General features: G+C 47.6%; 1 protein-coding gene across 2 annotated transcripts in view; it reads left to right on the plus strand.

Moving 5' to 3' along the window:
- The window catches only part of LOC126873999 (cytoplasmic polyadenylation element-binding protein 2-like), a 64,440-nt gene that overhangs the window by 21,896 nt on the left and 16,622 nt on the right, over positions 1 to 25,922 (plus strand). For both annotated transcript variants that reach the window (XM_050635513.1, XM_050635514.1), the window contains exon 4: positions 17,531 to 17,581. In XM_050635513.1, coding sequence (XP_050491470.1) covers positions 17,531 to 17,581 — 51 coding nt within the window. The remainder of the gene's footprint in view (positions 1 to 17,530; positions 17,582 to 25,922) is intronic.

The following is a 25,922-nucleotide window of genomic DNA, read 5'->3' on the forward strand; positions in this document are numbered from 1 at the left end:
CCGCGAGACGAGCACGAGCAACCGCGATCGTGTCGCAACGAGCGCGAGCGCTAATAATTCTGCCGTTTAACCTTGAACATCGATTAAAGTATCCTTCGTATCGGTACACCTCTCGCCGTCGGAACAGCGTTACATATAGATATTACCACATGTGCACGCTGTTTGCTATATGCCTTGAACCGTGCATAATCGCTTAGGATCGATGCAACAAATCGGAGATGTTTACTCGAACGTTTGCGATAGTTGGACGAGTGGCCGGCTTCTGCAGGCTGTATTACGCATTTGTAGGTAAATCGGCCGATGTATTTGCGTAACATTCGTCGAAAAATTATTTCCCATCGATTCCGCTCATGCACGAGACTAATCCAATCGTTCAAATACGTTTTAGGTATCGATCGAGTATTACGCCGAGTGGATACGCTTAAGTACGTCCGTACGTATTCAAGGAACGTTAGGTTACAGGCATGTTACGTAATTATTCACAATATCGTGCATCTACCAACAGAAAGAAATCGTAACGATGACGAAGCTTTATCTCGATGGAATCGCGATATGCGTTCGCCAGTCTCGAAACACTTTCGTAGACGCCTGTACGCATATATGCTTGCAAATGTTATCTTTTGGACGATTCGAAAGGAAGGGATGGATGGATCGCTTGGAATTCGGAATGCGCGAGGTAGTAGAAAAGGGACGTCAGTGGCGGACAAATTCCACTCGATTTCGAGACGAATTCGACGCGTAACCGAAGAAACCGACGAAGCGCCGAAACAACGTTCGCGTATTTCGCGATATCACGTGGATTCAGAAACGCTCGTATAAGCAGCGCACTCGTGAGCAAACAACCTTGAGCGTATTATCCAGTTCTTCCACGTCGTCGTCGTTGTCGTCGTTGTACAAGCTTGGACGAAATATTAGAACATTTTTATTATTCTCTGGTTGCCGATGCAGTCGTAATCTTCGGCGATAATGTACGCGCAATTTGTTCGTTGATTGCCAAACGACCGCAAGATCGCGGCTCGATCGGTCGATACGATATTCAGCTGCCATTCTTTCTTTCATTTGTATAATACGGTTAAGGTTACGCTCGACTGTCGCCGTATATATTATACTTAATTTCGAGATTCTTCGGATCGATTAGATCCGTTTCTTTCGACAAAGCGTTGACCGTACAGTTTCAATGGCTCAATGACTGCGAAAATTATTTCCACGCCGATATATTTGAACAGCGTACGAGAAGAGAACGCGACGAGTCCATTTTTCCGCTAATTTCTTCGTCTCGATAGGGCGCAGAAATACGTATTTCGAGGATCAATGACGCGCTTGAATTCGAACAGATGTCGAAATAAGGGGTGTAAACAGAGGATGAAACAAACGAATAAATAGAGAAACGATGCACGGCTAGATAAGAAGTTACGTATGTACATCGACGGCGATAGATGCACGCGCTATACTAATACGTTGATGCGATGTACACGCTTGTTTTTGAGTCATCGCGTCTCAATGCTGAAATATGAACGGAGGCAACGCGACTATCAAGGGGTCGTGCGCACTATATACGCACGTGTGCGTATAAGATTACCTATCTGTATATCAACACGCATACGTATACATACACGCGTACATACGCGCAACAACATATATCTGTTCCCATTTTTGCTTCCATTACATTCGTACAATATACGTCGTATAGCTTCCGCTTGTATTTTTACACGCACACGCGTGCCCCGTCCTCCGTCTTCCATTTTTATCTTTTATCAACTTCTCTACCCTCGATCGTTTTTCACACGAACTCTGTTCAAACCCCGTGGTAACCGCGAGTTCGAGATCGTATTTTGAGACGACCGAACCCGTTTTTTATTCCTAATGGCTGGATTTAGGTACAGGTGAGATAACAGATTCGGATTTATCGATAACTCGTTTTACGTTTACGATCGCGATGAAACATCGAACAAACCACAAAGCGTCAAATAGGACGACACGTAAGGTTTACATCGGGGTATTCGGGACTTTGTTTACGTCCCTGCGGTACGAGTCTCTCGCCTCTCGCTCTTCCATCCACTTGCTCATAGTACGTCATCGAGCCGTATCTCGCATACATCGTTCGAACTCGCTTTGACTCGCGCCGTTGGTTTGTCCCTGACGCACTCTCTCTCTCTCTCTCTCTCTCTCTCTCTCTCTTTCTCTCTCTCTTTCTCCGCGATCGCACGTGTACGTGCGCGAAACTGAACGTGTGCGCGTGGACGACTCCTGTATCTCCTTTGGTCGTATAGTAGCGTTTCGCTCGATGTGGCTCCGATGGAGTAGTGGTCGGGTAGCTTCGCCGCGGCGCCATCGATCCCTTTTGCGCGCGTGCTCCGACTCTGTCGCGCTCGTTCGCAGACGAACAGCGGACACGGACACCGGCGCGCGAGAACGCTACCACATACACGCGTCGACGTGTCGACACAGAACAGAGTGGAAGCGGTAGGTGCGCACACACCGCGCGCGTACATATATGTCCGCATGGACTTCGCCTCGTCTCGCCGCTCTTCGCCTCTCTTCGCCTCTCTTCGCCTCTCTTCGCCTCTCTTCGCCTGGTCTCGCTTCGTTTCGTCCCACCACGTTCGTTTCGCCGCGCCTCGCCGCACCGCACCTCCGCGCGCTACCAGCTTCCTCCCACGCCTGGGGGCCGGGGACCATCGCGGAGCGGCCATTCCTTCAGCGAACTTCAGACAGCGCGCATCATACGTCGTATTCACGCGCCGCGCAATCGCAGTCGGAAACGTAACACACAGCCGACCGTAACCGTAACCACGCCTTTTTCTAAAAACAAATAGCCGGTTGTGTCGCGTACGCTCGTTCGAAGCCGACGGAGCGAGTACCCGAGAAAGAAGCGGCAAAGTGCGAAGAGAAAGAACGACGATCTGTTTTCGAGAGATCACGGCCGAGGGACGTGTTGAATCGAAGCAAAGTGCGCGCGACAACTTTTCCGTTCGTTTAACTGCTATCGTATAAACGAACGACGTAGCAACTAATACTCTCGCCTCGTCGGCCGTGACATGTGCTTAACTCTGTGTTAATCCAGATACGCTGTTTAGAGCCATTCGTCTTTGGGATGCGATACGGCTAACATAGTAGCGACACTACGTGTACTACATACGTGTTTGATTTGGTTGCGTGTTCGGTGAAATAGGAGGAAGGATAGTGCGGAACAGCAGAAACATACACGGAGAAAGAGAAGGAATACAGAAAGAAAGGAGTGAGAAGGAAGAGGGTGGGTAGGGGAAGAAAGAAAGGAAAAATAGAAATAAGAATAAAAGTGCGCGGTGGGTAGCAGTGTGGAATCGAAGATCGCCCCAGTGTGTGCTAAGTGACTCGATAGTGGAGGAGGAAACTTTATCTAGGGTTCATCGACGAACGGTACCCCGGTACTCCGGTGCTCGGCCTGGCTGCTCGCGCCCGTTAGTGTGCCGTTCCTGTCCGTATGTGTGTTGTGCATAAACTCGAAACTTCCGATGCTCTGATCACGTCCTGTTGCGTGCAGTCGCTCCGTGTCACCCGCGTAGTGCCGAATCTATCGAAAATCAGGAGGAGTCGTTCGCCGAGGTGAGGTTCAAAGTGCGCGGCGACCATCGCGACCGGGCCGAGTGGACGGACCGGGGAACGAGTTTAACGACCAACGACAGCAGACGAAAACGGAGTCGAAAAGATTTTTGGTCTAACCTACGAATTGCCGTTAAAACATTCGCGTTAAAAGATTCAACGACTTGATTGAGCGACCGTAGTCGCACCCATAGGAATCCATATAGCGGAAGAAGATGTTTCGCGCGTTCGGCGCTGCGCCGGCTGAGACACCTTCAACCGCCGACATCTGGACTACCACGTTCCCCAATAAAGGTGCCTATATTACGTATTTGTCGAGTATACAACTTGTCGTAGGTTAGTCGCCGTGTTGAACGAACGATCGTTCGTACTCGCTCCATCCACGAGCGAGACTAGGCTCGTGCGTCGTGTCGTGCGTATGGCGTTCGAAGGTTCTCTCGAATTTCGCAAAGAGGCCGCGCGGGGTGATCACGGGTTCGGAGCACGGTGACGCAACCACACTCCGTGCAGCCTGCCCGTTTTCGGCTCGAGCCGAGAGTTCGTCGACGCGTGTCCCGCCACGTGATCGCACCTCGCACCCGCGTAGCCGCGCATCCTGCCTCTCGCTCTTCGTCGTCGCGAGCGTTACGTTTCTTTTTTTTTTTTCTTTTTTCACCGCTTTTTTTGTCTCGAGCTAGTCCCCTCAACGTTGCGTAGATCCTTTTCGGGCTACTCCCTTTCGAACAAGTTTCTTTTTAATCTCGTAACGAGTATCTATACGCGTGCTTTATTTTCTATAACTACGATAGGAGTATATAGGCAAGATAGGCAAGAGACGGTATATTACCAGAGGATATCAAACGATGGCGCGTTGGGAGTAAGGGAGGGGAAGTTGATAAACAACATCAAATATACAGACTGTATATACACATACACAGCTTTCAATGACGATTCATCGATGACTGTGCCCGTCGTAACATACAAATACTTCCCGAGCAAGGATGAAACAGCGCGTTCGAAAATTTCCATTCTGTTCTTTATTCTTTTTTCTTTCTCCTTGTTTATGTAATTTGACGTAGAACATGCGCTACTTTGCTCGTCCATCGATGCCCATGATAATCGATATTACGTTTTAATGGCAACTGCCGTGTTTTCAAGTACTTTCAAATCAGAATAACCGAAAGAGAAATCATTGCTATTTTCGAACGGCGTCGAGTCGAACAAGTCGATGATGGGTGATGACAATCGCGATACCAAACGCGCCAATGTGTAGGTATGTATTTACGCGTGCACGTGGCAAAGAGGGATGTCCGTGTCACGCACGCTTCTGGTATCGTAATGAATCGTTTCGTGTCGTATCGTGTCGAAACGTTTGAACGGTCTCCATTGTGGATTTTCGCGAAAGGACCGTCCTTTTAAAGTTTAAAAGATTCGTCCCTCAGGTACGTCAGGCACAGGTACGTGCCACGCACCTGTTTCACACTCGACCCCGCAGGAAACCACGTACGCACTCTATAATAGAAACGAATACTATTGCAGATTTTACGAGACATGTTAATCGATATTACGCTTACTTAATACGATCGTTCGTCTTTCATTTACGTCATCTCGTTTTTATTCAAATTGTGCGACTCGATGTTCGTGCTAACGCGCGTTAGAATTGTACCGTTATGCTCTATGTTCAAGATTTTGCTGGTGAATTGTTGCGCGTAAGACAGGTATTCGTGAAATCGTACAAGTACGATATCGATTCGTGGCGCGAGTCGCGATTTTTAGCTCACCCTTTATTTCGCTCGCCGATAGAGTGCCTTGACCTGGCCTGACCCGCGCAATTTCGCACTCTACCCCTCGGGAAAACCTCTCCCTGCTTGTACTTCGCGCTGGAATGCATTTTGATCCAGGTTGCTTACCCCTCCGCGCCTTCTTTCGCCCGTTTTCTTTGGTAACGCCTCACCGCGGATACATTTCGTTTCCTTTTCTCTCTACCATTTTCTATTCACGTCGTAATTATTCCAGCGTTCTACGCTATCGTCGCGCTATCGTTCAAACGTTCAGGTACAAGAAACGAAGGAAGATCGAGATCGAGATATCATCGTCGAAGAACCGTATCGTTTATCGTAAACGAGTAGATATACGGAGAGACCATAGAAAAATTCCACGTTCTTTGCGTCGAAAGATTACGTCGAAACGAACGAATGTAATCTTTCCTCGCGAGCTTTTTCCTTTGATGTTTTCTGTTTTCCAAGAAAGCGCAGCAAATCACGGAGATTTTGGAAAAAAGTTGGATCAGTTCGCGTTTCTCTGTATTATTCCGTGTGTACGCGTATCGCGATATTTGAAATGCTGAGAATTATTCTGGCGGATATTGTTCCACAGGTCAAAGCGAACGCGTTAGATTCCAAGCGTTCAAAGGTCTGGTAACAGTAGGGTAGTCGATTCGATGAGAAATATGCAGAACGAAGGGGATCGTACCGACTTTAACTGAAAGCTTTGCTGTTCTAGCTGTATATGTAATATCGGGCTATCGTAAATAGACGATCCCTTGCCCGTCGAATGTTAGACCCGATATCTGTACATTACCCACGAGCTATCGTTACACGAATGTTTGACGATTCATAGTTGGTTCTTTGGCGCTGAACAAAATGCCCCTTTCTCCTTTGCGCTGTTTCTCAATCACTTGTCCCTTGTCGCAACAGCCTCGACCGACTTTCGAAAACGAGACGGACATCGTGACCGTTCCTTGCAACGTTTTGGCTAGTTACGATCGGGTCGAATCCACTGTCGAACGTCGCGAACACGAATCTATGGAAAACGAGCCGTTGTTCGTTGACGAACTTGGTTTCGTCGATGGTTAACCGATCGATCAGAAATAAATCGTAGCAGACTGAATTTTTGCCAGATGGGATCTTTCGATTCACGCTCGTTCGCGTCTACCGATGAATCGAGTTACATCACCGAGATTTTTCCCCCTGTTTGTTCGCACGTGTGTCTTTCTCGACTCGAAGGTTACAATTTTAGAGATCCATCCGTTTCCAGAAACTTACATAGCAGGTATACTTACCTCTGACGTTGCTGTATCGCCGACTGTATTTCGCATTTCCGTTATCTCGTATTCCTTTGGTTCACTCGGCGATTACGACGTTACGTAAGTAACAATGAATAATTATATAACTCGTACGTTTTAGTGCACGTGTCGCGCATAGGCAAAAAGAATGGTAGCGTTCGAAGACTCGGACGTTTCGTCGATTACCTGTATTGCGATTATCGATGGTGTGACAATGATTTTACGTAATTTTACCAATAATAATAATAATAATAATAATAACAATATAACAAAACGATATTACAAGAATGATAGGATAATCGTCGCAAGAAAAATTAACTCGGATTTTTAGAATCTTCCGACGAACGCCTACGTCGTTTACGATTTTACGAAATACGCGTTCCTTTCGCGAGCTAACTATGGATCGTAATAAACCGTGCCATTAAACGAACTCTTGTTTCCGTCGCTACCAACGGCAGCGGCTTGTTCCGCAAGAAAGTTGGTCGTGTCATCGCGTTTCCATTGATGCGCGAACAAGCGAAATGTTTCGGTGAATTCGTGATCAGCTGGATGTATGCACCTTGCATTACCGTTGACCTCTTTTTGCGTAAACCGTAACTTGGAAATCTACGACCTACATCCCAACACACTCGTCTATACGCTTTGAAAAGAAATAAACGTTGTAGTTTGATACATAAAACGTATATATCTACGGTTTTGCGAGCAGGATATTCGATGTTATCGCGAAACACCGATAAGATATCGATTTCCTTCTTTAGCAATAACGCCGACGTTTCTGTTTCAACATCTTGATAATAAGGCCGCGCGATTCAGCGAACCGATCGTGTAATCAAAGCGTTTTACCCGACCAAGTTTTCCATAATTTCTCTGCCGTTTCGTTTCGTACAGCTTTCTTGCAATTCGTTACAATCGCATCGTACGAAACGCGCACGAAATACCTGTACGATATTTGCAACGGTAAATTACGTTTTGGATTGGCACGCACAGCGGCGTTCTTCTAACGCGATTCCCAACCTTTCTCCCCCGCGTTTTACGTGCGAGTTTTTGGAGCAAAACGAACAGATCTATGCCACACACACGCGGGCGCGCGCGCACACATATGCATCGACGAACGCTGACGTTACAGCAGCGTCATGTAAATATTAACCACGTATTAGCAGACAATATTTACTTATCAATTTACGCGATTCTTTGCTTATTTATTACCTCTGTATTTTCGCTTTTCGAGTATTTAAAACCTCTGACAAATACGAGTGGCAAACTCTAATCACCACGAATTATATAGCAGTCGAATTAACATATATGTGTGCATAACGTTGTTTGTCGTTAGAGGAGTAGATACAACGTTTCTTTCGGATCTTAACAATTCCCTTCCTCGCGCTATTTATTATCACCAAGGTAATTGTAATTCAGCGTAGCGAGGCCAATCGACGTTGAATCGTTTTATCGCGTAATTTCGCCGATTAACGTCAACCCGTGCGACCAATTGGATTTTATTTATGCGAGTAAAAGCGCGCTATTTTTCCACGAATTGTGATATATTTTTGCGTGCGCGAGTAGCATCGATCGGCCCGGCGAGAACGAAAAAATATGGAGAAGGAAGTACAAATATACGTGGAACGTGGAACAGAAGCGCGAAGCAAAGGTGAAGAGAATTCGTCTGGATGGAAATTTCCATGCGTCGAGTTGGGCGCTAGTCGACTGGTAGTTTCGCTGTCAGCGTCGATAGCGTCGACTCGTACGTTCTATGCGTTATCGAGCGATTTTTCCTCGATGGCATATTCACTCGGAGATAGAAAAAGAAAAAACGGAATCAGTTAAAAGGCAAGATAACGACAAGACCGAGAGAAAGAGGGGAAAAAGTTATCGGGGGTGAATCGTAAGCGAAGCAGGTACGGGCTACGCATGTCAACTGGAGGGCATTCAACTATCGATCGCATAGTTTCAGCCACCCTCCTGTAAGCCGGATCCGACCTTTTCTCCCGACCATCTCTCTCTCTCTCTTTCTCCTTTTCTCCCCTTCTCGCGTTGCTCACTTTTTCCTCTTTTCACGCTCTCCTGATACTCTGCTACTTTTTCCACGCAAGAAAATAGAAATTTGGAGAAACCTCTCGGCAGAACGTACCTCTCTCTCGACGATTCTCGTCTGTCGCGTTCCAGTTGACATTTGTACGAACTTGTCGGAAGTCAAATTGATCGGCACTTCGCTTTCAAAAAGTTGCCAATCTCGAGACCTGGCCGCCTAGGTTCCTACATTTAACAACATATTTATCTCGACGAATTTACTTATCGCGAATAGTCGCGAATTCCAAGATAGATTCGAAAGAGTGGAAACGTTCGTGGTGGCTGTTTCTCTTCGCGTTTCAATTTACCACTTCGATCCGCGTACCTTCCGCCAAACCATATATACGACTCGTACGAGAAATGCCAGCCTGGAACGTATGGTTGGCCGATCACAGGCGAACTCGCGTTTTCACGCGTAAAATTGAGAGTTGCCCGATCTTGCATAGAGCAGGCGATGGCACGCGTTACTTTCTGCGTAGAACAACCTGTCAAACAGCGTTGTTAATAAACTATGCGTAAACGAATCGCAGAGCGCCGGAAGTAGGAGAAAGCCGAGTCAAACGCACGGACACCCGGACGGAATCGCCGGCGGAGAGAGGGTCGTGGAAACCCTTATATGCGGGCCAGCTGATCGGCCGACTCGACGCACGTGCACGCGACGCGTACATGTCTGTATGCGTACTACGTCCTGGGGAGTAGCACGACCGGGGAACAGCGTATACGGCAGCCAAGTGCGTTTCGTTAACGACGCACGAGTAGTACCGGGCCATTTAAATTTAGCCTGGCTCCTCTCTTTCGCCCACCCCACCTCGTTCGAATCTTCCCCCGAGCCTCGTCCCCTCCGTTCGGTCCCCGGAATTACCCGCATCCCTCCGCTCTGCTACGGTTTTTCGACGGTTGCCGACCTATTACCGAATTACGATTGTTTCCTACCATTTTTTAACGCCTCCTCTCGCCGACCACGAACGTTCTTGGAATTGGAATTTTTAGACGCGCACGCTCTTGGTCGCGGATAGAAGATTCCAGCGTTGAGCGGGTAGATAGAGTCGCGTAGAGACGCGCTACTAGTCGAGCATGGTCTAGCAGTTCATCGGTTTGCTCGCGAGGACCGGAATAGAATCGTAACGGGGCGGATGCACGGGGCGCTTGCATTCCGTAGATAGCAAGTCTTTTTCTATTTCGAACGATGCCTAGCGTTTCTCAGGCGTTAACCGTTCGACGCGAACCAGATTTCGTCCAAATTTAGGATGCGAAACCGACTCGACGAAAAAAGAAAATCATCTGTCCACGTTTATACCGTTAATCGGATGTTTCTTCCATCTAAAAGCACGTCAAATCGATTTCTCTGGCGAGAGAAACCAAAGATGCTTCGGTAAATGTCTGACTCGTGCGGATTTTTTCGTCGCTGCTTTCTCATCCACTGCTTTTGCTTTCGCTGCACGACCGATTAACGAAACGGAGCTCGGTAGGCAGGAACCTGCCAAAAGTGGAAGGGATCGACCGTGGCCGGTTAACAAGGCGATAGGTAGCTTCTACGTGTATGCAACGCGTTCAAATATTTTCGTGAACCATCGTGCGTCATCGTCTTGCGACGAACGACGAGTTTCTCTTGGGGCGACTCGTATAACTCGCGTACCAACGAAATCGAGGAATTCGTGAAGAACGGAATTCGTTGGAAGCTGGCGAGCTCGGTCTCTGGAAGGCTCGTATAAAAACGGAGCAGCGTGTGACTCGAAAGAAGAAAGCAACATAAATTGGTAATATTTATAACTACGGAAGGAGTTGAAGAGCGACGAGGACAAAGCGAGAGAGAGAGAGAGAGAGAGAGAGATAACGAGGCTGTATATTTCTGCGGTATTTGAGATGCAGGGTCACAAAGATTATGTAAAGTGCACGGCGATTGTTGGGGCAAAACGCATCCAACGACGCGTATAATGTCGCGATAAACGTCTACGTAAATATCGAATTTACGTGGAATTCGCCTTTAATCTGAAATGCTCGACTGGATCGTTTCGCGTTCTACTTCTTCTGCGATTATTAATTGGTTATCTTTTCGTACTCTTCTCGCCCGTTTCGTCCTTCGTTTCGTTCGACGCTCGAAACCAGCTATTTGCGTCCGTCAATGGCGATGATAACGATATCGCGGTCGTGTAACGAAGAATCGCACGATTCCATTCGAATGGAAATTCGTGCGGAGAAAGAGAAAGAATTTTATACGAGATAGAATTTCACGCGCACGTGCGTTCGTTACATATGCGCAGATCCGATCGACGCTACTCGGGAGAACTAGGTAGTTGGGTGTTGCGTCCATCGTCTGGTACGTAATGGCGCGAGATATTCGAATTTCGTGTAATTCCATTGCACGTTCACCTTCTTCCGCGTCCATTTCGAAGTCGCTCGCATCGCGCAGAACGCGGATCATGCATTGTCCGCGTGTAACGGAGCTAAATAGGTTAATATGCACATCCGTATCGTGGCTCGCGTTATGTCACCGATGCCAGTCTAATTGAATAGGCCGTGGTCTAACCGGTGTCTCGAGATCGTTCTAAAACCATCGTCTTCGCTGTCGTGTCGCAGCTTCGAAATACGAATACGATTGTCGCGGCCAACGTACGCACGTACGTACGAGTACAGAGTGTACAGGTGCGAGAAAAACGAATAAAAATGTCGCGACTTTGCTCGCGTTTCGTCCACAGTGTGAAGCAACAGCGCGGGAGAGCGAGAGATCTCTTTTTTTAAATCGTTGGTACGATTCGAGGCCAGAGCAGCGTGCCACGAATAAAATCGTTATCTAACACTTTCACCAAGTAGACGTCGTGACAGGAACGATCGGAGATCGTGTTGCGAGACACGTCAAAGTAGAATTCCAACTCGAACCGATTCAATCCGACTCGACGATGCACCATTAACGTACGAACGCTTTTCATATCTCGCAGGAACTAGTATCGCGAGAAGCCGAGTAGGTGGGGATACAAGTAAATAACGTACGTAATGCGTGGTCGACCTTCGTCGAGCGTACCGCTGCGATCGAATCATCGAGCAACGCGTTCGCGATAGTAAAACGATCGTTGCTGCGTTACGATCGCGTTTGCCAGAGACGCAGCGTTCCGTTTCTACCAGGAAACCACGATAGCGACGATAACGCGTCGATTCGTCGATCGTATTCGTAGGAAGATCAACGAATCCATTGTTTTCGTCGTTGATCGGTAAATAGGATTTCGATCCTTTAGGCATTTCTAGATTTTCGTAAATCGTTCCTCGTAAACGGAAAGAGAGGATCAAGGTAAACGCAAGATCGGTGCACACACACACACAGAAGACGCATGTACATTGTCGTTCGTTTCATCGTTCGTTTGATCGTCCGTTGACGCGACAGCCGTACGAAAAACGTTAATTTTCCAAGGAATCTCGATTCACGAACGTTCCTGCCTGGATTTCGTCGAGGCGGAAGCAACGGTGGCGAACGTTCATTTTCGGATATCCTGGTTTTCGACGTACACGACGTATGTAACGCGAGAAGCGATCGAGCGCTCGCTTAAATTCGCCGGTCGAACCGACCGATAGTCGATTTCGATTCCATCCGAAAACCGACGTTCGTTTGCCCGTGGCTTGCGTAACGTAGCATCGATTTCATCGCGCGTTTCAGAAAGCCTCGAACAATCGATTCTTCGCATAGCGTCGTTCCGTGTCGCAATACGTTGCGTGTTATGGCTGCCACGAGCGCGCGAACGGGAAACGGACGTAGGAAGAGAGTAGTCGGTCGCCGAGTCGCCGTTACGCGGCGTAATTCTAATCTTTTCTCAAATACGACGTTGAAAAATGAAAACGCGCGCGAATAACGCGCTGACACAGATAAGCAATAATAACGAATAGAGAAATCGTCGTCTTTCGGACCTGTGACGCGATTCTTCGAATTCGACGACCGCAGAGAAACGGAAAGCGCAGTTTCCTACGATTTAACGCGGAACGAGTTTGAAAGCGTGTGAGTGACTTCCTTTAAAAAGAAAACTGTGACGCATTTCTTGGCTATATCTGTCGAAGCTGATAAGACGTTAGAATAAACGTTAATGTGCACCGGGCGGAAGGAATTCGACGCGATAACTTTTTCTCCAAGTCCTGCGCTGATTTATCGTTGGATCCGAGACGGAACCTGCGCATTCTTCGACTCGTTTTATCATCGATCGGTCGCTCGCTGCGATTATCGGAAACCTTTCGAGGATAAATCTCGACGGGAATATACGCTTTACGTAATTATCCGCGTTGGATAAACGTGTAAATACTCGACCATGTTTTATAGAAATATGACAGAAATAGATAGGCAAACGTCCAACGTTCGCGATCCTAGTTTCAACGAAACGGACGAGCCAAAGGAAACGCGAAAGGTCGATGCACGTTTAAACTTTTGCTTCCCTGACACGGTACGGATATACCGCTATTCGGTTCAAGTTGCAAGACAGCCGCTAGCTAGCCGCCAACGTTCTACTCTATAGTAGTACGTCGTAGTACAAAGTCGTCTTGAACGTTCCCGCCATTTTGAGCCGCTTGCAACTCGACGTTTTTCCTCTTCTCTCAGCGAGCAACCGTCGTTTTATAATGGCATTAACGATATAGGACCGAATTTATCGCAGCGTATCGCCAATTTTATCGCGTACGTATGTAAAAATTTAACGCGATATGAAGGAAAAAAATATTCGTCGTGGTTCGGTTTTTGCATGTTTTCCAGCATTCCTTAAGTATACGATCACCGTACGATCATCAAGGAACACCGTGTATAATCCGTGTACAAGCGAGCTTATTCGAAGGTCAAAGGTGTCGTTAAGTGCCAAGGTCATGATCAGAAAGGAACGTGGTCGAGATCCTGCGTTAGATACCCGACGTTAGGAAAAGTCAGGGAACAAGCTCCGACGTTTGTAAAATTTATCCGCGTTTCAAACGACTAACCGTACGTGTTTGTATCCCCGATCGGTAGAAATATATCCAACGCGATGTTTATTATTTAAGACGAGCGGAGAAATACGTTTGCGGGACGCCACGTTCTTTGAAAGCGAATACGCGGTTAGACTTTGAACATGCGAAACGAATAAACGACGCGATTCCTTCTTTTAATTTACTTATTTAGCACCGGAGCAAGTCGCTACCGCGTAAAAGGAACGGTATGCTGAAATTGATAAGACCGTGGATCAACGATTCGCTTAATAAAGCTTAATAAAGCGAATCGTTGCCATTAAAAAGAAATTCGATCGGCGAATTCGAACGCCAGAGGGAAGAAGCTCGGCTCGGCTCGAACCAGATGTACGTACTCGCGCTAGTTACTTGGTTCCGGTTAAGTTGGTAACTGGCAGAAATATCTGGTATGGAAAGCGAATCGTTGTACACCATCGTGCCACGGAGTCTCGTTTCGCGTTTGATTTCGCGCGGGTGACCAAACTCTGCTGGCGTTGCGCAGCGCGGCGTAGCGCGCCGCCCGGAACCGGTTTCTTCTACGAGCTAACGTCCGGTTGTCCGGTTGCATTAAACTACCGCGATTTTGAATCGGTCGCAAAAACGAAGAGAAAACCATCGGTCAGCGCAATACCGTGTGTCGTCGATTTTTGAAAATCGTAAAAACTTTGTCCGGTTACGCATATATGTATATATATTTGTCGCCTGACGCACACTTTAACTTGGGAAACTTGGAAGGGATGACGAAGATTTTCAGCCGGGGACCGCGAAGGAGAAAGCGTCGAGAAATTTGATCGGATCGACGTGTCGCAAGACCAAGTCGTTTGGCAAAAAATCAAGCCGTCGTGGTTTTGTGACGCGCCTTTTCGCGGGATGGAAAGGCGAGCCGTTCGCTCGAAACGCGACTATTGTGTTTTAGAACTGGTGTACGTAGGTCGGTAAGAAACTGAGAGATTCGCGGCGAGTGAAATTTTCTTTCTTCGCTTACGATACCTTCGATAAATTTCAGTTGGACTTTGCGTCGAACTTTTCTATATAAGTGCTTTTCTTTTCTATATAAGTTTTTACGCCGCATGAACCGCAGCTGTGCGGTTATCAGCGGCGACAATGTAGCCAGAGGGAAAGAGAGAGATGCGTCGCTTAGATTTTGCTAAATAACGATACGTCTTTCATAAAGGAGAAAACGCTCGAAACTTGATTTTTATCGCACAGGTTCTCGCTTAAGGTTCCTTTGATCCGTTATTTGATGCGAGAGTAATTGGAAAAGAAGACTCTACGGGCAGATGTTTTCGAATATTTTGCTTGTTACGCTCCGAAGGACGGCTGACTGGAGCAGGTTAATTTATGTAGCGTGCGATCGAAAGTTGGTTAATCCGCGAAGTAACTTCGATGGGGCTTGTCGAAAGACGCATACGTATACGTACGAGCCAGTCGGAAGCCGGAAACCTCGAGAATGGAAAAGCCGGTATCGAACGCTTTGTCTCTTAAGAGGCTCGAATTTCCTTACGCTTGTCGTTAGATTTCTTAAGGATTTTTGCGATACAACTACTTACGCGGTATTTGCGCGACTCGATCGTTGGGTTACGGAACGAACATCGGATACCGGAGGAAAGCGAAGAAAAGAGAAAGAGCTTTGCGCGAGAGCGGGACAGCGGTGTAGAAACGAGGAGATTATTGCCGCGGCGCCGACTGTGGCAACAGGGAAGTGTCGCTCGCGCAACGAGCGTCCCGAATATACTTGTAGTGGATATTTTCGATTCGAGCCGATTGCACAACTCTCTCGGCTCGACAAGCACGCGCGTGCTCCTCTGCGTACGGCGGTTGTTCGACGGCGTCCTGCATATACGTACAAGTGCGTACTTCGACTTGCTTCTGCGTCTTAATTAACGTTTCTGCCTTTTAGTCGGCCACTTTCGAATTACGATCGAGCCGACTAGGAGTCGCGACTCGTTTAATCAACCTCGAATCGGAAGATCCGGTAGGTGTGGAGTTGCCGCGTAAATACGCGAACGCCAATCACACCGAGCGACTTTACGATCCCTAAAGGAAACTAGATCTCGATCGGTAAGAACGGAAACTGTCGAAAGAAATTGCCCACACGTTGGTCGACTCGCGAACGTTCGGATCTTGTTCGGTTCGCGCGAGGTCGAAGGGAACGCTCGACCGCGCGCAATCTCGAAGCGACCGGCAAGAATTAGGCAATGCGGTCGATTTTTATCTTATTCGTCGTCCGAGTACGTCGCAGCGGCGCAAAGTCAAAGTCTGCGGTCGCTATTATTACCTTCTCGTCGAACAGCCCCGTGTTTTACCAGCGTAGCGCGTTTCAAGCTTCTTGTTCTTCTTCTTGTTGCTCGTTTGCTAGCGCGTTACAGCTGCGAAAGAATTATGTAACCAGCGTCCACTAGACGGAACGTCTTGACGTTCGATCGTCAGGAGGGCGGAACGAGAGTCGAGTAGACGATAGGTCGCAAAGCGGCTCTTTCTCGCGAGCTTCGCTCCCGGACTCGAGATCCATCTTCCCTCCCGACGCGTTTAAATCGATGGCGACACTCGCCAAGGAGATTGGAATTCGCGTGTTTGGTTTACGCGACCCCTTCCCTCGATTTCACGGCAGAGACGTAGCGAGTTTCGAATTATCGAAAGATCGATCGCCCGAAAGAACCTTCGATTTCGTTATCATCGATAATATTATCGATGACAAAGTTCGATTTCGTAATTAAAATTAGCTGGCCGTTGCACAATCTTGGTTATTATCATTTACGTTATATACGGTTGGTATAAAGTACGTGAAAGACGTCAACGCGGTAAAAAATAGTAGAAAGAAAAAGTAAGAAAGGACGCGTAAGAAGGACGTGAAAAATGAAGAGCGTCGTAGATGAGAAAGATAAATGAAACGCGTTTTACGAGATTTTGCGAGATTTTGCGAGATTTTGCGAGATTTTGCGAGACTTTGCGAACGCGAATCCTCTACGTAGCTATTAATAGCGCCACGTTAACGGTGCAACATCGATCTCTCGAGCCCTATCGAAGCGCGTAATACAACAGGACGTACGACTGCCGCGTAAAAGTAGTCGAATATAGCGAGACGTTAGCGGAGATTCCTTGGACGAAGACAAGAACAGCATCGACTCAGCGAACTACGCGCGTGTCGATGTTATCTGCCGGTCGAGGAGTCTGGAAAGCCGCAAAACCTCGCACAGAGGGCTTAACCGTAGATTCGAGTTGCCGGCGTTTTCTCGTTCGACTTATTTCGTTTGTGGTTAACGGTTAGCAGTGTCGCGTACTCGATAAGCCAGGCAACGCGGCGGACTTTTTCGAAACGGTGAAACCGCGTCTGATCCACGTGTCCGGCAACGGGCTTTCGTGTCGCTACTTACGACACTGTGCAACGCGATCTCCGAGAACCGCACGCGAGCGGTTCATTTTCTTTTTCTTTACCTTTATATCCTTGCGATACAATATCCCGGCTCGTAACTTCACGCGCGCGTCTAGCGTTACCGCGCGTGGATGCACGTCCAATACGCTCGCACGTCCAAGATATGGCCGATCGAGAGACGCTCGCAAAAGTAGTTTTCTAGAATCGAACGAATCGCTCGGTTTCTCCTGTTGGGGCAAGTTCTCGCCGTTTTCAGAAGCCAAATCGATCGACTCGGCTTTTTATCGATCTCGATCCATCGTTTTCGTATCTGTCGCACTTGCTTTCCTCCGTGTACGTGCCACTACGAATTGAGAAGATACTTTTCAATTTATGAAGTCGATCGATGTGGCTTCGCTTCGTTCGATCGAACCGACGAAAACCAACCGAAGATCGGCTTTTATCGTAGAATATCGATCGACACCACCAGCGATTTCATGGAAATGCAGGTTTAATCGAACCCACGGAACTTTTCTTTGTTTCAGGATACATAAGTTGCAATGCCAGCACGCTGCAATCGCTCGCGCAACTGCACGGTGAGTGAAAACTGCCAGTCCGTTCCTTTTTCTTTCCTCTTGTCTTCGTTCTTTTGTTCTGTTTCTCTTTTCGCCGTTTCTCGAACGTTTCGCTGATACTTGCGGCGTGCCGCGTCTCGCTACGCTACGCCACAGGAAGATTCCTCGAGAGAGAGAGAGACCAGAGCCCGTGGTACGCTCAATTAAAATTTACGCTTGCGCAACGCCTTTGCAACAGGCTTGTACACTTTTCTGACGGCAATCAAGGAAACGAAGCCCTCCTCCGCGACGCTCGTTTCCTCCTTCTTCGTTGCAATCGCTGGAAAAGGACTGGCTTCGAGCCTGTACTTTAGTCCGTTGGCCTCCTCTTCCACGGATATTCATAGTTTAACGTTCCGCTTCTTCTTCCCTTCGCTCCTTCATCTCCTTTGCCACCACCGTTGTCCTTTAATCGCCAATTTTCCTTCCTTTCGATATTCTTCGAAGGGAAAAACACGGAGCACTGGCTCCGTGCATTCGTCGTCGAAGCGTCCGACAAAAAAAAAAAAAAAATCGATTCTCAGCGATCTCTCGATCGAGAAGAGCGCAAAACGACCACGGGGAAAACTGGTATTTAAAGATAGGATTTCCTGCAAGTTCAGCCACACAGATTTCCTGTGTATTCCCATGGAACAGGTACGAGCGTACCGACGCATATAGAAAATCCTATCTTAACCAAGGAAGAGAGTCGTGCTCTGATTCGCGCGTCATCGAAAAGCGAAGAATTTTCTACTACGTAGCGTCGTATGGTTCTCGAGGGTTTACCAGCGGACAGGCACGAACTAAAATTACACGAACATGCACGGAATCGGCCGCGTGACAGACATGCACCGAGTCCTCCGCTGATGGGACGATTTTCTACGTGGAACTTCAAAGCGTGAAGCGCACGCGAAACGCACAAGCGAGAACCTATTTAGAGCATCGTGATGTACACGCGTGCCGATAAAAATCGATCGCCCGATCGCCCCATGAAAAAGCTAAAAAGAAACGCGCAAGAGAACTCTGCTCGACCGTTCCGCTGTTGTTATCACAGCAGCTAACGAACGTATTTTCGCCGATCTTTACGGAGGAAACCCGATAAATACGTACAAAGCAGGATCGCAAGGTGAAGGCAGCCGATTGTACGTTAAACGAATACGGCTACTGCACGAGCCATAGCTACCGAAACATTACGTAAAAGTAGATAGATCAATTATTCGGATAATCCAGAGCACGGAGTTTGCGCATGCCTGAACGGAATTAGAGTTTTGCTGGCGAAACGAACGAGGCTTTTCCCCGAACGAGGATCGCGATTTAAACGTAAAGCTTGCATCGCGCCAAGGTCACAGATATTTCATCCAGGCGTCTAATAAAGTCGACCAACCGCGAAAAAAACGATTTCAACGAGGTTCGATAGCTGCGTATTTTTTCTAGTCTCCTTGCTCGCATAATGAAACGGAACGAGTTGGTCGCTCGTTACTCGACGAGTCTACCGTACGAACCGGAAAAATTCATTTCCCGTGTACGCTCGACCTTTGTGTGCTACAACCTGTCCGATTTCTCGCTAGGAAACGTTCCGTTTCGCGGAGATACTCTGCCGAGATATTTCCTCTCGCCCCGCGACATTCCTCTCGCGTTTCTCTGTTTCTTTAATCGAGGTAAAAGAGGGCTACGCGAGATAAAAATCGTGATAAAAATTAGCGCGTCGATACTCGATATTTTCACCAGCGGAACGCTAGTCGACGCGATAAAACGCATCGAAGCCAAGGCGTAAGATTTTCCTTGTCCCACATTCCTAGCATCCTTGGCAAAGTTTCGCGTCGTTGACGTTCTTCGTTTGCAGGGTAAACCTGCTCTATACGGCTTCTCGCCGATAAACTAAGTACAAACTTTTCTTTCCTCTTTCATTTCTATACGGAACATAGCATTCGCAGAGCCCACGTATCCCCATTACCGTGCATAAATATCTCGACAGTTTCGAACGATGACAAATGGACAAAACTCGCTCCAAATACTGATTTTGACCATCTGATTTTCTCTAGTCTCCAGTCTTATCTCGGACGATCATACGTGATTAAGTCGATATCGATAATATCGCTTTATCGATAGTACCGCTTATGCACGCTAACGTACATACGTATACAGTGATACGTATGTAACGTACGCTTTCGATAAAAAAATCCGTGTCGTCGAAGGACGATATTCCTCGAATATTCGGCGAACGGATCTACGAATATCCGATGGTAATCAGATGCTCTAACAGGATTACACATGTTATTCGCCGGCATTAGTTGAATTATTCTCGCTAATGGCCAACCGAGGTTGCTCTTGAGATCGCGTATAGTCCGTTGAACGACGGAAAAAGCAATTTCTTGGTCGATTAAAAGCAACGATTATCACAAGGAAGTTTATCGCGGAGCGACGCAATTAGGGGTAATTACCGGGGAGTTGTATTCGCGTCGCGCGAATCACGCGACACCAATCACGCGAGCTACTTTTACCGGAGGAGAATAGGGACGCAACGTGTAACGCGATCATACGCCATTGCAAGAACGGGCGCACGTGCGCCGTCTTCTTCGTCCTACGATCGTTTCGGCGTGCTTCTCGTTCGAATCGGTGCGGAATGATTCGCGAGACCGTCCTTTTGCGATCGTAAACTCCATCGAACCGCGGACTCTGAAAGAGAATCGAAACAATCGTCTCCTTCGCTGCTGACGTTACACGCGGTAGCTACGTCTGCCGAGAAGTCGATAATTTTCTCGTAAAGGAGCGTCCTCCTCGGTGTACGCGAATAGTTTGTCTGTCTGCGTACTGTTACTGCGTACTGCCAACATATGGTTACATATTCGTAAAATACGGCTGTCCGAGGCGTTGCTGCAAATATTTCGAGCGCACGATAAGATATTTTTCAGGTATCGAAAACCGGCGTTTTGAGAAAAAACTGTGGTTTCGAAAACTCGCGGGTCCTTCTACGAGCGATGTCCACGCGACAATCGTAGTTATAACATACTTTCGTTTTTTACTAGATAGCTGTCCGCAGTTCGTCAAGGTTTTCACTATCCTTTGCAAGCGCGTCGCGAAGATGGATCGCTTTATTTTATAGAGTTTGAACCCTTCGATCGGAGTTTAAGCGTGTCGCGAAACACGGTGCAACAAGGAGACGGAGAAGAGAGAGAAGAACAGAGAGAGAGAGAGAGAGACCGGGGAGACCTGTTTTCAAGACCTGCCTTAACGCGTTGTAAGACGCGTCTCGTATCAAGAGCACTTTCGCGTTCGACGTTGAGAGACAACGGGTGATCAAGAACGAAAACAAGCTTTAAATATACATCGTTACGACGAAAAAAGGTTCGGAAATTCAGCTTTGGAAATTCGTAAAATTTTATCGTTCTGCCGTAACACCGGTTCCGCCATCCTGTACTGTTGCGAATCAACTGTACGACTCGAAGCATGGAACAAAATCGTTTTCAACGACGGTCGACAAACACGCGATAACTGCGTTTCCTGATCTCTTTTAGCTTTCTTCTTTGTTTGCGAGTCGAATTCTTCGCGTTGCCTCCTGGAAACGTGGCGAGACGTTCCGCAGCCTCGCTTGCACAAGACTTTGGAAAGGTCAAGAGTGCAGCAGGCGTTCCATGCGTTCCCTTTCTTTGTTGAATTATACACGGTACGATTCGCAATATCGCATCGCGCCGAGTTTCCAACGTTCGATTACGTCGCTTTTAAATCCGTATCGTCGTTAATGTCTTTGCTTTAACGCGCTTTTGAAGTATAGCTGATTAATTGAAAATTTCTCGCGCCGGTAAGCATCGTGCGTTTTACGACACGACGAATCGTCGTCTCTCGCGAAGCGATTATCCAGCGTAAAAATACGAAGAAGAAGGACGAGAGGCGTAAAACCAACGAGAGGAGAGAAACCAACATCGAAGTTCCAGATTTCTACGCTTTTGTCGTACTCGTCTATTTTACTTGCGGGACAGACCGACGATATGGAAAGAAGTTAACGCGAGATACGCGAAAAGGAGGAGAATCTTGCGATTTGTTGGCGTCGCGTGTTTCATAGAAGCAGCGATACGCGTCAAGGCTTCTCAAGCGCTACCGATAACCACGAGCTCGGGTTTGTCGACGAATTCTACACCGACGGACGTTACGTTTGTACTTTCGAGCGTCGAGAATATACTTTTATTCGATTGTTGGCCAATACGCACGGAAATACTCGCAACACGGAGAGAGCGAAGCCACTCGGACGAAATTTACGACGGATTGATTTCACCTTGCTACGCTCCATCTCAACTGAGAATCTATCATTTTTCCATTGTGCTATTATTACGCTGTTGTATCGTTGGTCGAATAATCGTCGCATCAGTGATGTTTTATATATATATATATATATATATATATATATATATATATATATATATATCTCTATGCCTTAACGTTTCCCCTAGGTGTACACGTAGCTAGACGAGGTTTCTATGTACCTCGAGCAATTTCACAGTCGGCGTGCTCACCCTCTAGCGCGTCTCTGTACTTCTCTCTTGGGATGGTTAGATCGCGGTCTATGGGGTTGACGAACGGCGACCAAGCGGTAGGAGGAAGAGGAGAAGTCGAAGGAGAGTGGGAGAGAGTGGCGGCGGAGGGCGAAGAAGCGGCGAGGGCAGAGTGGCGTACGAGGCAGAGAGACGACAAGCCGTCGAGGTCGACGGAACGAGAATGCAAGAGGGCTGTCGTAAAGTTACTGGCTCTTGAGACGCGCGCTCGTTAATTCGCAGGATTTTCTAAGTCGTTAATAAGCCCATAATTGCAAATTTTTATAAGTTGCGCTGGCAAATGGAAACCTCGAAAATGGTTATGAAGGCTGCGAGGGGGCAAGGGGCAAGGGACAGGAGAAGGGAAAGGAAAGGAAGGGTTAGCGACATAGGTAAAGGTGGTGGGGAGCAGACGAAAAAAAGGGTGGAAGAAAGGGAGACGCAGGGTAGGCTAGACAGCCGAGAGACCGCGAAAAGAGAAGTGCGAAAACGTGGCGCCCCTAGTAACGTTTTAATTGCTGCTTTCTCCCCGATTACCATTATCGCCGCGCATCGTGCGTCCGTTGCGTTACGCTCGCACGCGTTCCCATTTCCTCCAGCAGCTTCGATTCTTGTCCTTTCGCCAGACTAATCGATCGATCTCCTTCTTCCAGTAATTAATTCTCCATTTTCCTCCGATAAGATCTCATAGAATGTTCGCGTTCTATCGCTGCTTGTCTCACCGTTATCCGGAGGTCGCCGAAACGAAGGAGAATCGCCAAGAGTATATCGCGATACGAAAATTACGATATAGAGTTTTATAATCACGATACCTAGGAAATTCATCACGACGAAGAGTATCGGAGGATTTCTCGATGGATCTTTGCAGACAATACATAGCGAGTACGTATCTCTTGGCGACCCGTTTGAATCGACTTCGACCGCCGGAAGAATAAAATCCTTCCGAGCTTATCTAAAATTAAATCCATTGCCCAAATAAGAAGGGGGAGCGTATCTTTGCTAGGAATTCGACCGTAGCAGCGGCACTCCGTAGCAGGCTGGGAAGAACGCGATGAGAGAAGAATGGCCAGGCATCGTTCATGAAACAACATTCGTTATGTTCTCCCAACAATGAACGATTATTACGGTAATCCCTGCTCTTCTCGTCTATTCGACTTTTCCCCTTTCGCTCCACGAATCGAGTCAGATGCCTCGCGTGTCCGTGTCTTCGTTCTCCTACGATGCTGCCCGTTTTTGCCAATTTCACAGCGATCGTCGTTACGTCTCGATAGCTCTCCAAATAATTTCCATCGCCGAACAATTCAAATAGAAACACGGAACGACGTATGGGACGAGGATTCCAAGAAATTACGACAAAGGATATTCCCGGACGAGCCGGCTGACGTTCCGAAATTTATGAAGCTCGTATCGAAATGGAAAATCATGCTGGCAGAGGAGAGTCGTTTATCGCGCAAATGCGCTTAGAACACGTGCCGCCGTGCATTTGCATACGACTCGTAAAAAAATTCGTCACGTCGCGTGACCAACTGTCTATTTGTCAGCTCCCTCGTCGAAACGAGCAGGGTTTGGTTGCCCAATAAACGATTGCGCGTCTGTTCTTTTCCTCGCGCCTCCAAAAGTAGTTAGACCCGGAAAAGCTGGCCGAACGTACGTTGTAACGATACGAGACCGTCTCTAGCCACGCGATGTCTATCTGACAAAGCGTCGAGGTGGATTAAACGTGTCGTTGTATTTAATAATGCGACGAGTGCATGAATTTGTAATAGTCGGTGTATTAGAATTCGTACAAGTACAAGAGATAGCGTACGCCAGTTATAATCGTCACTCGCTCGATACTCTTACGCCGATCGCATATCATCGGATAACGATTCGACTGTCCACGTTCGTACATCTATATCGACGGACATTAGCATAAAAAAGTTTAAGTTCTTATGTAATTCTGGTTGAAGATTACAGATAACGGCAATAACAATCTGTCCCGCGTTCGTTTGCCTCTAGACCTTGTAAACGAAAACAACGTTGGTATTCAAAGGCAGAATAATATGGGTCTCTCAGATTCGAAATTTCCGTTGACGTTTTCTACGATCACGCGGCGCTACAGCGTTATTATAAACGCGGTCGTTGCCACGGTAGAGCCAATTGGAAACAATTCGTAGCCTGTTACCGAAACCCCTTTATCGAACGTTTATTTATACAGAATTTATAGGAAAATCCGATCTCTTTCGGTACTTGCGTTCGTCACGCATACTTGATTTATTCGCGGAAAGTATCGTGCAAACGCGCAAGCTTTATCAGCTGCGACGCATCATCGTGTCGTTGCGCTATTGGAGCGGTAGGTTAGCGCGATTCCTGCGTCTCCTCTGTACATGTTGCAGCTTACGTGCCAATGGGTGCGCGTCTCCGCGAGAAAAGTAAAGGAGAAAATGTAAAGGAGAAAAGGAAGAGGAAGAAAAAGAAGAGGAAGAGCAGGAAGGAAGGAAGGAAAAGAGAAACGCTGGCTTACGACGAGTCGACGCCGAAAGACCAGGAAAGCACGAAACAAGCATAAGGGGAACTGTTTACCGACGATGGGGTGCAGTAAAGAGGCGGTGGCTATAGAAGGTCGTTCACCTCGGCTAGCTTTCGCGCACACCCGTTTCTTTTTCACCGCGTTCTCGAATGCGGGTCGTTTCGTTAGCGACACGACCGCGAAACGCAAACAAAACGATTCGTCGACACGTCGTCGAACGTGTCCGTCGCAAGCTTGGTCACGGCGTGGAGATGTCGACGAGTTGCGCGACTTCGCCATCACTCTCCCGATTCTGAAATACGCACGCTGCGTTTGATATATTTGGCCAGGAATGTAGAACGAAGCTCGCACCTTGGTTACCTGCCAAAGCTAAGGTATCGGTGTAGCGTGTAAAGGCTGACGAATGGAAGGGAGAACGTAGGTGGAACGGGCACAGGGGGGCAGCGCTACCTGTAATATTGATCCATAGAACCTCCTAGCGTCGACGGCGTGCGTTAGAGGGATGTTCCCCATTACTGTTGCTGTACAACCGAACGAAAACATCGCCCCTTGTTTCAATTTTGCTACACGTGCTACGAGCCTCGACGTTTTCCACATCTTCTCCCCCCCCCCCCCCCCCCTCTCTAACGACCGTTCTTACGAACACGGAAAACTACGTTTCCATTATCTATTTTCTTAGCTAATTTTGAAAGCAAGAGCGGCTTCTCGCGCGTGCTTTCTAACCGACGTGTTATTTTTCCTACAGAAGACAAGTTCTCTTCTTTTTTGTTTAGACAATCGTTTAATTTCGCCATTTAATTTTCAGCCTGTCGCTTCATCGGTCGATCGATTACGGCGAGTGATCGGAATCGACGAATTACGATACATCGGAGTGAAGAAAGAATCGTTGACTCTTCGCTGTAATCGCGTACCTCGTTCTTTTACGTTGATGCGCGTGTTTCTACGCAGCACGTGGAATATTTAATAAGACACAGTGTGAGCAGCGAGTACGAGCGATCCGCTAAATATGGCAGTGTTATCGCGTTTAAACGAATCGTCACAAATTACTCGCATCGTCGAGAACGTTTTCGCCACGCTCGACCATTCTCTTTTATAGACATGGAACGTCTGTTTTCTAGGAAAGCTCTTACTCTGCGACTATCGACCAATCGAATAAATATAATTTCAGTCAATGGCCGCGTCTTGCCGTGTTTTCCGAAATAATGCGTGCCAGAGGGTGGAGCGCGAGGGTGAGAGCACGAGCACGAACACGAGCACGGCATAGGCGCAGTGCCTGGTAATAAGGCTGCGATTATCCGCACAGATTATT

This window comes from Bombus huntii, chromosome 15 (assembly GCF_024542735.1).
Source record: "Bombus huntii isolate Logan2020A chromosome 15, iyBomHunt1.1, whole genome shotgun sequence".
Lineage (NCBI taxonomy): Eukaryota > Metazoa > Arthropoda > Insecta > Hymenoptera > Apidae > Bombus > Bombus huntii.